This window comes from Pistacia vera, unplaced genomic scaffold, assembly GCF_008641045.1.
Source record: "Pistacia vera cultivar Batoury unplaced genomic scaffold, PisVer_v2 Contig701, whole genome shotgun sequence".
Classification (NCBI taxonomy): Eukaryota; Viridiplantae; Streptophyta; class Magnoliopsida; order Sapindales; family Anacardiaceae; genus Pistacia; species Pistacia vera.
In genome coordinates this window covers 500331-515806 of record NW_022196559.1, presented here as the reverse complement: position 1 = coordinate 515806, position 15476 = coordinate 500331, and the positions used below count along the sequence as shown (strand labels likewise).

General features: G+C 33.3%; 2 protein-coding genes across 5 annotated transcripts; both read left to right on the top strand.

Moving 5' to 3' along the window:
* The first annotated feature begins 1023 nt into the window (after positions 1-1023).
* Positions 1024-6546, top strand: LOC116114172 (TLC domain-containing protein 4-B-like). 4 transcript variants are annotated; one of them, XM_031400323.1, is made up of 9 exons: positions 1024-1311; positions 1972-2204; positions 2295-2383; positions 2470-2608; positions 3281-3355; positions 3967-4088; positions 4162-4237; positions 4602-4661; positions 6123-6546. In XM_031400323.1, exons 2-9 carry the CDS (start codon positions 2064-2066, stop codon positions 6249-6251), a joined length of 831 nt encoding a protein of 276 aa, XP_031256183.1. In that variant the 5' UTR covers positions 1024-1311; positions 1972-2063; the 3' UTR covers positions 6252-6546. The 4 variants fall into 4 exon arrangements, with proteins under 4 accessions (XP_031256183.1, XP_031256181.1, XP_031256184.1 ...); XM_031400321.1 differs by having other exon boundaries at positions 1966-2204; XM_031400324.1 differs by lacking the exon at positions 1024-1311 and adding an exon at positions 1319-1472.
* Positions 6547-12169: 5623 nt separating this feature from the next.
* Positions 12170-13634, top strand: LOC116114174 (probable aspartyl protease At4g16563). The gene has a single exon (XM_031400331.1). The coding sequence runs from the start codon at positions 12301-12303 to the stop codon at positions 13549-13551; it is 1251 nt and encodes a 416-aa protein (XP_031256191.1). The 5' UTR covers positions 12170-12300; the 3' UTR covers positions 13552-13634.
* Positions 13635-15476: the final 1842 nt, after the last annotated feature.

Genomic DNA, 15476 nt, shown 5'->3' with positions numbered 1-15476 from the left:
TATAATGTTAGTCAATTAATTAAATAAATTTAAATATAATTTGCTTGAAATACACACAAAACACCCCATGAGGGGTTAAGAATTTTTAGTCCTCAAGGATTAGTCAAAGTATCAACTTGTACCTCAAATTCTAAAAAGTAACACATTCAAACTAAAACTTTTAGAATAGTGTCATTTACCTCCTCGATGTTAAAATCCGATACTAACATATATTAAAAACCATGTAAAGAAATATATAATACCTAACAAAATCAAATAAAAGGATCAATTTATAGAAATCAAATAAATGTCAAGAGGATGTGCTATGACAACTTTGCCCTTCACCTATTAGTTTATATATCATGTACGTTGGCTTTAAGGTCGTAAAGATCATTAGTATTCGAGAAGATGTGGGTAGAAAGTTTTTAGAATTTGAGGTCCAAGTATTGCTTTTACCAAACCTCAAGGACTAAAATGATTTTAACTCATGAGGAATTTTCAAAATAAAATAAACCAAACGATCTCAACATAAATCTTCATTGTTTGACTTAAAAATATAAAAATTTCTAATTATAGTAGCTCATGCACAATAAACTATTCTTGGAGTAACAAAACTTTTAAGGAATCCCCTAAATAAAATTAATCAAAAGATCTCAAGTACAAACTTTTCTGATATTTATAATGAGCGGCAGAAGTTATAAATCGTTCAATTTATTGACAATGAACAAGTAATTAAAGATAAATTTAATCTTATATATCGGTAAAGATATAATTAAATAATTTAAATTATTCTTTTTAACAAAATAAATAATCTCACCATTTGTAACTTATATTCTCTTATTGCAAAAATCTAAAAGTTTATACAATTTCTGATCATATCATATTGTTATATATATAAATTGTTTAGATAACTTGTGTATGATAAATAAATAAATTATTGGCAGACAAAAGTTTGTATTATGGTTTTTGGGATAAACAGTGATTACATTATCAGACCGAGAATTGGTGTATAAAAGGCATGAGATTTTAGTTGTTGCATCACATCTTCACATTATCCTTGTTTCTTGTCAGTTTTCACTCTATCTCACAAAGATAACAGTTTTGTGAATTGAATCCACACACACACACTACACAAAGAGAAAACATATAACAAATCAACACAAAACGACACGTCTAAGCAAACCCCACTTCCACTTTTGGTCCCATTTCATTAGTAAATGGAAAGCCATTTCATTGAATCACTCAATTGTTTGTTTTAGTTCGAGTTTGTGTCCCAATACACACTCACATTGATTGATTAAACAAAGGAACGAACGAACGAGCGACCTCACGGTTGGTGTAACTTTCTTTCATCATACCCATCTCCATTTACTACTTGTTTTAGTGTTCTGCTTCGTGGGTTGTTGGCTTTTGCATTGATTCGCTCTACACTTACCTTTTTCTTGAGATGGGGTTTTGGTTTTTTTATTGATTTCGTGATTTCTCTGCTTGTGGTGAGCTCTTTCATCTGATTTGAATGGCTTTTGTTTTGAGTTTTGATTCATGTTGGTGTTTGTTTGATCCCCTGTTGTTGATAAGCTTTCTGGGAATTTTAGATTTGGTTTGTTTTTAATTTGCTAATTGAGTTTTTTAATCTGTGCATTATGATTTATTTAGTTGTTGCTTTTATGTATTGATATATAAACACATGATAATCCTTGCTTTAGATTGTTGGTTCTGTGTTCATCACTTTATTTATTTATTTTTATGTTTTATTGGTGATATTTGCAAACATCAAGCCTGGAAATATTCAATACCATTTAAATTTTTGAGTTTGTTGTTGAAGCTTTGAGTTGACTATATGGAATGTAGTATTATAAAAAGCTTTTTGAAGTTCATGGTTGTGGAGAATGCATATTTTACAATTATGGTGCTTTGCTGCTATTGTACTTCACAATGATGGATTTGTTTTGAAGTTCATGGCTGATTCCTTGTCTATCTGCTAAGGAATAGATGAAACGTCAGGATGAGGAGAGGAAGAAAGTAGGAGAAAGTACAGAAGAAGGGATATAAGATCTGCTAATATAAAGTAGAAGGATTTTAAGATGGCAGCAGTGTCAGACCCGACGGCAATGGCTTTTAAGTCGTATCAAAGTAAGGCTGAAGTTCTGGTTAAGGACTACTTAATCTCAGAGCCTTTTATTCCATATTCTTCAGTCTTTGGTGGTTTATTGGCTTGCAAAATGGTATACCGAACTTTTCTCTCTGCTTTTAAATACCTAACTGATTTGCCTTTCGTCTCATAAATTGCATGTACTTATTGTTCTCTCCAACAGGTCTATGATCTTACTCAGTTAATTAGCACCTTTTACTTGAAGAGTTATAATGGCCTTACAAAACTCCAACGAATAGAGTGGAACAATCGGTGAGTGCATGATCCAGCTTTTCCCTTTTGTTGTGGTAATTGTTGCATATATCCTTATTGACTAATTAATATCCTTATTGTGGCAGCGGTATCTCTACAGTTCATGCCGTTTTTATCTCAGCTATGTCATTGTACTTTGTGTTCTGGTCAGATCTCTTTTCTGACCGACGATCAGATGGTCTTGTTATTTTCAGAAACTCTCCTCTCTCTACTTTTTCATTAGGGGTAAGTTTTTTTTTTTTTCCTTTTTTTTCTTAGTTAAATATTTAGCCATCTTTTGTGAGAAGTTTCTTGTCTTCTACTGAAGAAACAAAAATGATGTTTGATGGCTTTAATTATTATAAATGTGCCAAGCATTGGCAAAAACTCCCTAAAAGAATAATTATGCCCAAGACATTTGAGCAGTTTGCCTTTATGTTTGGTGTGATAGCTGTTAATGGTATTTATACAGACAAAGGTTTAACTTCTTATAATACATATATACATAATGAAATGCTGTTTTTGAATGTTCTTTACGCTAATGTTTTGTTATGATTCCTTCTGAGACTTCTTGGTCAACATATTTCTTTCCTGATCAGCGGAGTTAAGACCCGCCTATTGTGTGTATAGGCTAGGAAACTCATGTAATGTGTATGGCTTATGCTGCCTTTCTCTTCTTCAAAGGAGAAAAAATATTTCATGGATGGAAATGGTAGGCATACATTCTTGGAATTACAGGCAGGATGATGAGATCAGAAGCATATACTCCTCTACTTCATCCTGAAGCATGTTGGGATGTATCTTTTGAAATTAGTTTTCATGACTTCTATTGATTGTGCCCTTGGATTAATAAAAATATCTGCTTTGATGTCTATTATACATACATTAATAAAAGAATTTGGATATGATCTTTTACAGGTTTCTGTTGGTTACTTCCTCGCGGATCTTGGAATGATATTATGGCTATATCCTTCTTTAGGGGGAATGGAATATGTAAGTGTTTGCACTAGGACAGAAGGCAGTCAAGTTCTAATTTTGCATGTTTACTATCATTATTTTTTTATTTTTTTATTTTTTTGTGAAAGAATTGTGGTTGGAGCACTATTAATTTAACATTACCCTGTGTATTTTTCTCTGCATACCGTACTTTCAGACAAACATTTAAGCATCCTTTATTCCCTTGCATATTTTGCCTTTTTAAAACTTTTATATTCCTTTCTCGTATATGTTTTCCAGCCATTTTACATTGGATTTATAAGATTTAGCTTACTGCATTGAAAACTTAGGAAGTTGACATCCATTCTAGACTCCATATTTCACCTCAGGAGTTTTCAATGTGCTTTTTTGAATCCTATTGGCATCAATGTTGGAATCCCTCTGTGTATCGATTTCTAAAAGAACTTTGGACGCTTTTTTCTAATGATATAGTGCTGAAACTGAATCTGCATAACAATAGTTGATGCGGAGAAATTCTTGAAAGCCAAGCCAGTTGTATAAAGAGAGTCAATTTTGAAGTTGAATAAACATAAAGTCTGTATTAAATGAGTATAGGCCATGCCAAAGGCATGCTTGTATAACGGATTAGTGTATAATCTTGATTTCAGGTTATCCACCACTCTCTTTCCGGTATTGCAGTAGCCTATTCTATGTTTTCTGGAGAAGGGCAGCTTTATACATACATGGTCCTCATCTCTGAGGTGACAACTCCAGAGATTAATATGAGATGGTAGGTTTTGTGCATGTTAAGTTTTGATTAAGATCTGAAGTTAAACTCTAATTATATCTTTGGGCTCATGAAGGTTTCTTGATATGGCTGGTATGAAGAGGTCCAATGCATATCTCATTAATGGCGTAGTTATCTTTTTTGCTTGGCTGGTGAGTTAAATCTTCTTGAAATTTCATTGTAGACAAATTTTCTTCACTATTTGGTATCCATTGAAATACATGTCCGTGAAATAAAAATTTATTAAAAAAAAAAAAAAAACAAAAAAAGGGGAAAAATCAAGGAAAAGAAGAAGAGAAAATTGGTTAACAGATAGTGTTGGGTCACCAACCATGCAATGGTACTTCAGACTACTCAGATATAAAGATATACTTATTAAGTATTTAAGTCACTTGATAACTGTAATGACAGGATTACCTGTCTCTGTTGTTTTGACGATGATGGGAGTCAATATCTCTTGAAAATGGTTACTTATTTTTTTCTATTCCTGCGGCTGAAATGAGTTTTAAAATGCAGATTGCAAGAATTCTGCTGTTCATTTACATATTTAACCATGTTTACTTGCACTACGATGAGGTAGTTTCTTCTCTCTATTTTTTTTTTAATCTATGTATATTTTTTATTTTTATGGTTAAAATTTCATTGTCTTCAATTAGTAGTAAGGTGGCAGGTTGTAATCTCTTACTTTGTTAGGGATGGTTGTGTTTTTCCTTATTTTTTCTATTTTTCTATTTTCAAATTTTCATTGTGGTTTGCATTAAAGATATGCTCACTGCTAAAACAAGGGAGGAAAGTAGATCAGTTAGAGATCATTCCCAACTTCAATCTCGAATGGGTAACAAAATCCATATTATTTCGTATACTTGTGACTTCATTATGACCAAATTTTTTTCTAATAGCTAATGACTTCTAAATGATGCATATACAATAAGAATATGTTGTAATCTTGGTAATTTTTTTTCCTTCTCTTATTCTGTTCTCTAGGGTAAACCCTACTTCAAAAGTCCAAGTTTGCTTGAAGGTTCATTTTGTTCGTTCATATTTCAAGTGATTTAATTTGGTCCTTTATGCTTTTTTTCTAGTTGAATGTTGTCTACCTATCATCCGACACCCAGATCAACAAACGTGTCCATTAATGCCAGCTAATGAGTTTGCGTGACCAACACTTATTTGATGTGATTAATGCTTTAAACAGTTTATGTTATTGCTGATATTTTAAGATGAAAGCGACTTATTCACTGTAGCAAAAGAATTTGATAACATGGCAATTATTAGCCCTCCTTCCTTTTTGTTGCCCCATCTCTATTCTCTATGTAGCCTTCTCTCTGTCCAACTACCCTTTCTCTCATTTCCCTATTGCCTGGCGCTTTCTCTTGTCTCCATCTCTTTATGATCAGACTGGGTTTGTGGTTAGAAGTGAGAAAGGGTGACGAGGAGAGAAAAGCAGGCCAGGAGGAGAATAGAGAGGAAAGCATGGATGTGAGGAAGTATGATGAAAAAGAGGAAAGAGAGAGTTGATGATTGTCACATAGCAATACTTTTTGTTGCATCAAGCAATATTTAGTCACGTCATTTTAATATATCTCTTAGAGCCTAATCAATTTAAAATATCGGTCACATTAGTTAAATATAACCATTTCAGTAGCTAAATAGTCTAGATCAGCTGAGTTGGGTGTCTGGTGACGGTTAGATCAAATTAAACTAATCACAAAACTTGAAGGACCATATAACCACTTGAAACTTAAAGTAACAAATAGAACCAATAAGTGAACTTGGAGGACCAAAAAAGTGCTTTACGCTTTCTAATTTTGATATAAATTTGCATATTTTTTTTCTTCTTCAAAATCATCATGAATGCCATCTAAACACATCTATGGTATCCATATTGATTTTATTTTTTATTCCTAGTTATATAAGTGGTTTGAATTTTTATTACAAGTTTCTGGCTATTTCTTGAAATTAAGATCGAGGAGATTGTATGTAACTAAAATTTAAGTGATTCAATTATGACATGAAGTTACTTGATTGGCATGGCAGGTCATGCAGATGCATGTTATGGGTTATCTCTTGGTTTTGGTAGTGCCATCTGCACTAGGCATCATGAACTTGATGTGGTTCGCAAAGATCGTCAAAGGATTGAAGAAAACTTTAGCGAAAAGGCAGTGATGGATAATGTTTCATATACGTGCTAGTCTAAATGTGTTGTTACACAGTTGGGGCTAACTAACATTTCTGTGCATTTTTTCTGTTTTCTTTACTGTATAGATAGAGAGAAGTGAAAGAAAATGTAGTTCCTTTATGTTGTTGAAAATTCTACTGTTGTAAATGACCTGCCCACGTTGCAGAAGCTGTTTCGGTTCATATTTATAATCTTACAACCAAATTGGTCTTTACTGTTTTCAAGTTCTTGTTGTCTATCAGTAATTTTTCAAGTTTAAATTAAGGTTAAGTTGCTCAAAATCCCAGTTTCTGTAAATGAGAAGGCTACAAAGGATTTTGTGCTTGTACCTAAAATGTGTTGATCATGATTGGTTCTTGTTGCTCAGGTTATGTATATGTATATTGTTGAGCATTTGACAGTTTGGGTTGAATCGAGTTGATATTGTCCTTTTTGGGTTTAGCTCGCACGAACTTGCTTTTGCACTTGTGAAGCGTTTTTCACCCAAAACATATCTACTTATATGATGGAACCCAAACTTATAAATTGACGTATTCGCTCATTTGCCGGTGATATATTGGGTTATTATCCCTCACCTCCTCTCAAATTAAAAAAAAAAATTCTCTCAAACCTTCCCTCGTCACCGATTGGTAACAAAATCTGTTAGGTGTATTGTATTTTTCTTAAAGGAAAACTACACTAACCCCTTTATGTATACCTATGTTACAAACCCCCCTCAAATATTTGAAATTATTCTCAACCCTGTCAATAAAACCAAGTTGCTCTCAACTCCAAAACCAATTAAATACGTTATTTACCCCTAATTCCACTAAAATAAAATAATAATAAGTATAATTTACTTTTAATGTTTACAAAAAAATAATAATAATTAATACAATTATACTCTATGGGGTTATTTAAAATATCTATATACTTAGAGGGTTTACAATACTTTTTTTTTAACGAAGTTTGTTAGCAAATGGTGGAAACTGGATAGGGAAGGTTTGAAAGAATTATTAAAATTTGATGGGGAGGAGAGGGATGCTATTTTAAACTTGTGGGTGTCAATACGAGAAACACAAACCTCGAGGAGGTGAGCAGTAAAAATAGATAATGTTGGTTTTAGATTAACTTGTACAAATTTGTTTTCAGGTTTCAAGTTAACATCATTCATAAAAAATTAAGTCTCCTATTTGCTAGCGATGTATGAGATATATTGGTTAAATTGAGTGGGAAAATGTTAGTAACTAGATCTCACTGGGTCTAAGCAATATTTCCGACAAACGGTAGGGATATAAATGTAATGTTTCATAAACATCAAAGATGAAGCCAAGGAGCATGTTTCAAGGATGTTATTGGACTTTTGACATGGGTTTGAAGTTACGACAAAACACTTTTAGAGCTAATAATTCATTACATTATAATTAAAAGTTAATTAAACAATAAATAATGAATAAAACAACTAGTGCAAGCAGTTAAGATCCTCAATTAAATTAACTAACCAACTCTTTGTCTCTCTAATATTATTAATTAATTAAAGCTTAAGCTAGCTTTCATTAATTAATTCCTGCAAATCTATGTCATTTTCCAATATCTAAGTACTTTAACTTTTTTCACATACACCCCCTTAATTATTTGTTTTTAATTATAATTAAAGCTTGATCAAGTACAATTCCTTGAATTGTATTGTAAACCTAATTTAATATGAACTTGCTTAGTGGTTTGATATTATATTCTATAAATAAATTAGTTTTTTCTAGTTTTAGTAGGGGAAACTTTGTAAACCCCTATGCATTTCAGCTATTACCAACGACCCCTCACTAGTTTTGTAAATGCACCCTAACCCCCATAACATTAGTATTTATTTTCCATTAAAATTAAATGAAGAAAAGGTATTGTTGATGTTTTGACTTTCAAAAGGGGCGATTTTTACTTTTATTTCTTTTCTCCCCTCCTTTTTTTTTTTTTTTTGGAAAATAATAGGGACACCGGGAGTAGTGCACTGAATGACGTGGCTCAATCCTGACCGTCTATTAATTATAACTTAATATTAATCGACGGTCAGGATTTCGCCACGTCATTCGGTGCACTATTCCCGATAACTGTAGCATTACTCTTTTTTTTTTTTTTTTTTCCCTCTTTCATCCCCTCCCCCCAACCCCTATGCCAAATTTGACCAAATGAGTGTTTCCACAAGGCTGGATCTAACCTTCTGATGCTTATTTGTTGCCGTCATGAGGCATATTCAACCTTGCATCACTCAGTCGGTAGTGACGCAAGGCAGATTCGGCTTTCAACCCTCCTCTAACATAATTTTGTGTCGACTCAAGTCTTTAGCACACTGCAAGGCCCTAATAGCTCCCACGAGGCCAGGCGTGGCAGTTTTGAGCAAGGGTGAAATTTATAAATTTAAGAGTTAGAGGGGGTTAACAAAATTGTGAGAAGGATAAAATCATATTCTATATGTTAACGTATGTTTATGAACAATTTTCAATAGAATGAGGGTTAGGATCTTATTTCAAAACTAGTGGATGGCTACTAAAATACCTAAAACGCGAAGGGGTTTACCAAAATCTCCATATAGTAAGTAAACCCATGTGACAATATTAATATTCTGATGCGGCGGTTGATCAGCGCCGTCGCTGGTTTGTGGATGTTGTGTCATGTACACGCAATGATAAGAAAAGCTAAAGCTGATGCATGCATGAAAGCAGGACTAGAATCAAAATTAGGGTCATATTGTTTTATTAATTAATTAACTACAGCCACAAATTTGAAGCCTGGAAGTTTTAATTAAAAATTAAAGAAGAAACCAAAGTAGTACACGAAGATCATAGTGGCCCCTATTCAAACATGAAGAATTATAATATATGATATGTTATTATATAGAAATATAATCAAGGGAATATTTATGATAATTTTAAATAATGATCATCTTATTATAGGTAAAACTAAAATGAGTCACATCACATGCATGGAACTCATTCAAGCACACAATTAGCTACCTTCCACATGCCCGCCGCAAACGTTCTTGGAGAACTCGATCTTCTCTTCTCTTCAGATGACAGATGAGCCGCAAAAATAAAATATTTATTAATTAGTTCAAATTGAAGTTAAAAAGTAGAGAAAACTTTTCAATATTCGATATCAGAAAGATGGGTCGACGTTGTCTTTTAACGTTAAAAGAGAAGAGGTTTCTCTTTTGTTTTGGCTGTTATGCCGGATCCAAAACATGGTATGTGAGTCCAGAGGTATTATCTGCTTTGGGTTCTGGGATCTACACGGTTTTACCTTGAAAAAACGTTTCTGGATGATGAGAGTATCCTTATACAATATAAGTAACCAAAGTCATTGTCTCCTATCCGATGTAGGACTTCAACATCAACACAGCCCCCCACCCCTAAGGGGCTTGGGAGTAGTGGATCCAAAGACATGGTAGATAGGTTAATATTAAGACAAAAAAATTTATATCGAAAATTATGAAAATTTTGTCTTTTCCTATACTAATTAATTACGGTTCGAAATTTGAAAAATGCAGATATATAGTCCGTATCTAAGGATTTTCGTAATACCAGACACTAGATGTAGTAGTTTTCTACTAGCTTGTAGCTTGCTAGAATATTACTCATGTTACTTATTGTCTTTCATTTGAAAGTGGCATGGATGCAAGTCTAGAAATAAATGAGCACCTATGACCTATAGACAACAATGGCAACATTCAAAACCCTAACAAGTTTTATAACCTTATTCAATATTTTTAAGCAATGACCATATATATAAAATATAAAACTTATATAAGTGGTAAGTACTTGATTTATTTTTAATATAAATAAATAAAAAGTTAATAACAGTATGGTTTCAATTATATTGCTGATGAATTAGATGCATGTTTTAAGAATATGGTTGGATGAACATTTAGTTAGGTGATCATGACAAACACTTAGATTTTAAAGCACATAATGCCATAATTATATTGCTTTCTACTAAGCATTTCAGATCTATTAAGAAATATATAATATACATACAAATTAAAGAAAAAAAAAAAAGCATGCAGTAGTAGTTAAGATCCTTCGATATTACCAAGAATTTTGGTCTCTCCAATTTAATACAATTTCATTACAATTAGTGCTTTCATATGTATGGATTGGAGAAGTTGGTGATGAAATGGCAAATGGCAAACCACAAACTGATAGGGAAACTTGTATGAAATTATGAGTTACGAATCATTGACTTAATTTAATTTAATTTTTAACCACCAATCTGATAGTGTTACTGGGTTAGTATGCGAACCATTTTTTATTTTTTATCCTATGCCACTTTGCATGGTAGAAAATACCCAAATCTTAATGATAAAAAAACTGTGAAGACCTCTCCCTTGTGGTCGGATGACAAACCCTTTTGTTATTGGGGTTAGTTATATTCAAAAAGTCTTGTGTTCGAGTTATGGGAGAGATACATACATACATTTATGCAACTATCTTAGTTTATTAGGTTTGTAGGGTGTTTTGTGAACCTGGCAATTAGGCAGACTCCAATATAAGTCTGGATACCTCAGATACTTAAAAAAAAAAAATCGTAAAGAAGAATCTTGATTAGGGCTTTATTGACAGTTCGTAATATTTAACTATTACGCTTACTAATTTTCTTCAAGAAAGATAATTCTCTAATAATAATTTCACTACAACAAAAACTGACATACTTTAACATTTAAAAACAGTCAAAAGCAGGTATGCTTGACATCTATAAATCAAGCATATATTCTCTTTGTTACATAAGAACGTGGCCTTCTTCATTTAATTTGCTCTAGGAGCTCTACTAGAAAATATATGTATCCCGATGCCCCCTTTCTTGAAGCAGTAAATAGCGTTGGAATACGCCCTCAAAGGGTATTAATTTTTAGTACTAAAATGATAATAATTCCATAAGCTAGTGCTATTAATTAGTACTTTTTATAAGTAGTACTACCCGCTCGAGTGTATATATTAGTATCTAAACCAGATAGTATTAGTATTATCAGCTTCAATAGAGTGTATATTGTCTGATTTGGGGTCTAGTTTATATAGATTTGCTTTTGGGTTTCATGCACTTATTCACCCAAAACGAGATAATCTGCTTAGTTGATAGGATTCTAGACTTATAAACTGACTCCTAATCACATTTACTTGTGAAAAATCTACTCAACGAAGATGATTCAAGACTTATAAATTGACTCTAACTCGTGTTTGTTAGTGACGAGTCTACTCAGACGTTGAAAGTACTCATATCTTATAAATTGATCCAAACTTACACTCACGAATGTCGAATCTTTTTTAGTCGAGGAGACCACTCAAAGGTTTATAAATTGACTCAAACTAACATTCTCTAGTGACATCGGCAATGATATGACCCCAACTTTACTAATAGGTCAGTTAATTAACTTTTTTCATCAATCCAACTGAAACATTGATTTATGCTAATCTTTGTTAATCTGTTTTGTTCTCTACTCCTAACTAATAAAAAAAATTAATTTACAATGAATTAACTAATTAAGTACATTAATGTTACATATAAAAATAATCACGGGCAGATCATTTTCCACTAGTTTAACTAGTTGATGATCATGCTTCCTCGTGGAAGAATGTTTTATCCATTCATAGAAGTCCGATTCAAACCCTTTCTAGAATGAGTATATCCCATGCAACACTCCTTTGTCTTCTTCCTTTTTCTTAATTTCCGTTCACAGTGGACATCCTGTAAGCTCCCACGCCGCAAAACCCTAACCCTACTTCTCCTTCATGCAACACCTGTTAATTTGTCCCTTCATTCCGCCAAACCGCAGCTCTATAAATTCATGCAACTTCTGTTCCCATTTCACCTCATTCAACTAATTAGTAAGCTTCAATGGCCGTATCTTTCTTCTTCTTCCTTCTTGTTTTATTGTTCTTCATTAGTTTCAATGCTGGAACCCTAGCCAAAAAGCATCATCCTTTAGTTCTAGGGTTATCCCATTCTAGGGTTTCCATCCCCATTCCCAAAACCTCCGAAATTATTACCAGAAAAACCTCAGAAGTGTTGGATATGGTGGAGCCTTTGAGGGAAGTGAGGGATGGATACTTGATTTCACTGAACATCGGGACGCCACCGCAGGTGATTCAGGTTTATATGGATACTGGGAGTGATCTCACTTGGGTTCCTTGTGGAAATCTCTCTTTTGATTGCATGGATTGTGATGATTATAGGAACAATAAGTTATCTAATTTCTCTCCTTCTCGTTCTTCCTCTTGCTCTAGAGACATTTGTGGTAGCTCCTTTTGTCTTGACATTCACAGCTCTGATAACTCCTTTGATCCCTGTACTGTTGCTGGATGTTCTTTGAACACTCTTCTCAGATCCACTTGCGCTAGGCCATGCCCTTCTTTTGCCTACACCTACGGTGAAGGCGGTGTCATTACCGGAACCCTAACGAGGGATAACCTTCGGGTTCATGGAACTAGCCCCGGAAATATCACCAGGGACATCCCTAGTTTTCGTTTCGGTTGCGTCGGGTCAGCGTATCGCGAGCCTATTGGGATTGCAGGGTTCGGTAAGGGCTCGCTCTCGCTTCCCTCCCAATTAGGGTTTCTCCAAAAGGGGTTTTCCCATTGTTTCTTGGGATTCAAGTATGCAAATAACCCTAACATTTCAAGTCCATTGATTTTGGGAGATGTTGCTATTTCATCCCAAGAAAATCTCCAATTCACCCCAATGTTAAAGAGTCCAATGTATCCAAATTACTATTACATTGGCCTGGAGGCCATATCTGTGGGAAATTCTAGTTTAGCTCAAGTGCCATTGAGCTTGAGGGATTTTGATTCCAATGGCAATGGAGGATTGCTGATTGATTCAGGAACAACTTACACTCATTTTCCTGAACCGTTCTACTCGCGCCTCCTCTCCCTTCTTCAATCTCAGATAACCTATCCCCGAGCGACGGAGGTTGAAGAAAGGAGTGGATTTGATCTTTGTTACCGAGTTCCATGCCCGAACAACACGTTGGTTGATGCCGATTTTCTTCTTCCTACCATAACCTTTCATTTCTTGAACAATGTGAGCCTCGTTTTGCCTCAGGGGAACCATTTTTATGCGATGAGTGCTCCGAGTAATTCGTCTGTGGTGAAATGCTTGCTGTTTCAGAGAATGGATGACGGCGATTATGGACCGGCGGGAGTGTTTGGGAGCTTCCAGCAACAGAATGTTCAAGTGGTTTATGATTTGCAGAAGGAAAGAATAGGGATTCAGCCAATGGATTGTGCTTCAGCTGCAGCTTCTCAAGGACTTCATAAAAAATAATGATCAATTTCAAACGGTAGTTATTGGCAGTTGCCAATCTTGCTTTTGTCCAACTTAACTAAAATAACGAGAATAAAAAGAAGGCATCTTACCATTGGTATCATGAATGAGTATTTAAATGATATGATACGTTTGTCTTATTTAAAATTGTCTCAAAATGACAACTTCACTTCAGTTTATAGTTTATTTTTCGATGATTTCTCTAGTTAATTTTTCGATTTTTCATCTGGTAAACTTTTGCAGTTATCAATAAGATTAAACTTAATGTAGTGGATACATTCTCATTGCATAACATTGAAGAAAACAATCTTGAGTAGGAACAACATATTATATCTTTTTTATACTGAAGGAGTATTTAAATGATAAGATATATTGGTCTTACTTAAAATAATTTCAAATAGATAACATAATGTAATAATCAATACTTAGGTGGCCGCGTAGTTTGATAGAGACTCTTGGGTGTATTACTCAAAAGATCTTGTGTTTGAGTCCCTCCTCGGTTGCTAATAGAGATGGTTACTAGAGCTTTTACCCAGTCGATAATTTTAAGGTTCCGGAAGATTAGTTAAGGTGTCCATAAATTGGCCTGGATGCCTCCGGTCACAAAAAATAAATAAATAAATAAATAAAGTAAGTCTATAGTTTATTTTTGGACGTTTTCTTTCATTAGTTTGTATTTCATGACATAAGTTTTTTGTAGTTATCAATAAGATAAAACTTAATGTGTAGGTTATCTTATGAACAAATTTGGTGTGCAATTTAGGATGTTTTGGAACTCAATTTCTTAAGTATAAATTAATATGATCAACTGATTAAAGATTCTGTTTGGCGTAAATGGTTTATTTATTTTTATGCCAGCTAGATGTCCACTTTACCTTCATTCTAATCAATTACAATGTTTTACTTATTTAATTTATTATTAATGTTTAATTACGCGTGCATGAACCTTTGCGTGGTGGAAAATACTGGGAATATACATTAATAATATTATATTTACAAACAAATCTTACAAAAATTTGTGTACAAATTAATGTGACATGAAATGAATGAATGAGTGAATATAAAAAGTCAAACTCATTATATTCACTCTTCCATTTATTTTATGTCACATCAGTTTATACACAAATCTTTATAAGACTTATTTGTATATCTAGCAGTAGCATTACTCAATATACATAGTTCGATACTATGGGGAAATTCCCATTACCCCTTCAATTTTATGAAAGAAATCGTTTTAGTCCAGGGAGCTGTGATAGTAACACTTTTTTCCTCAAATTTAATTATGTAATTATTACAAATGAATAAATACCTTAAGTTTGGCAAAAGTAAAATTAGAGCTACAGGTTCTGGTGATTTTTTTTTTTTTTTAATTGAAAGTGACATTTCACCAAACCTCATAAAGGAAAATTAGTAAAAGCCCTACTAGAAGTCTTAAAAAATACAATAAAGTTATACTAATAAACGAATCTTAAAAATTTTCTCTCACAAACCTAATATGGCAATCGATGATTTGTTTTCTGATGAATTTTTTGCCCTATTGACATTGCCTAACGGTGTGGTTCGAATGTCGCATTGAATTGGTGAGATTCATTTGTAATGTAGTATTGCTCTAAAAAATAATACTAAATGATACTTTGGTACAACTTTAATAGTACCATCATGGTACATAAATCAATTTAGATATAAAACATTCAATTTTTCGATAGATGAAGGAAAAAAATTTACATGAATTTATTCGCCTGTGATATGGATAATATGATACCCTTGTATTATTTCATATTTGCATTTAATTTCATTATCCACCTATAGTTATATGTATTGCTATCGAGTAGAACTTACTCTTGGACTCTCTCTCCCCTTCTTTGGGTCAGAGATCACAAGCTTAAAGTCTAAACCCAATTTTATGACCTAAACAAAACGAGTGA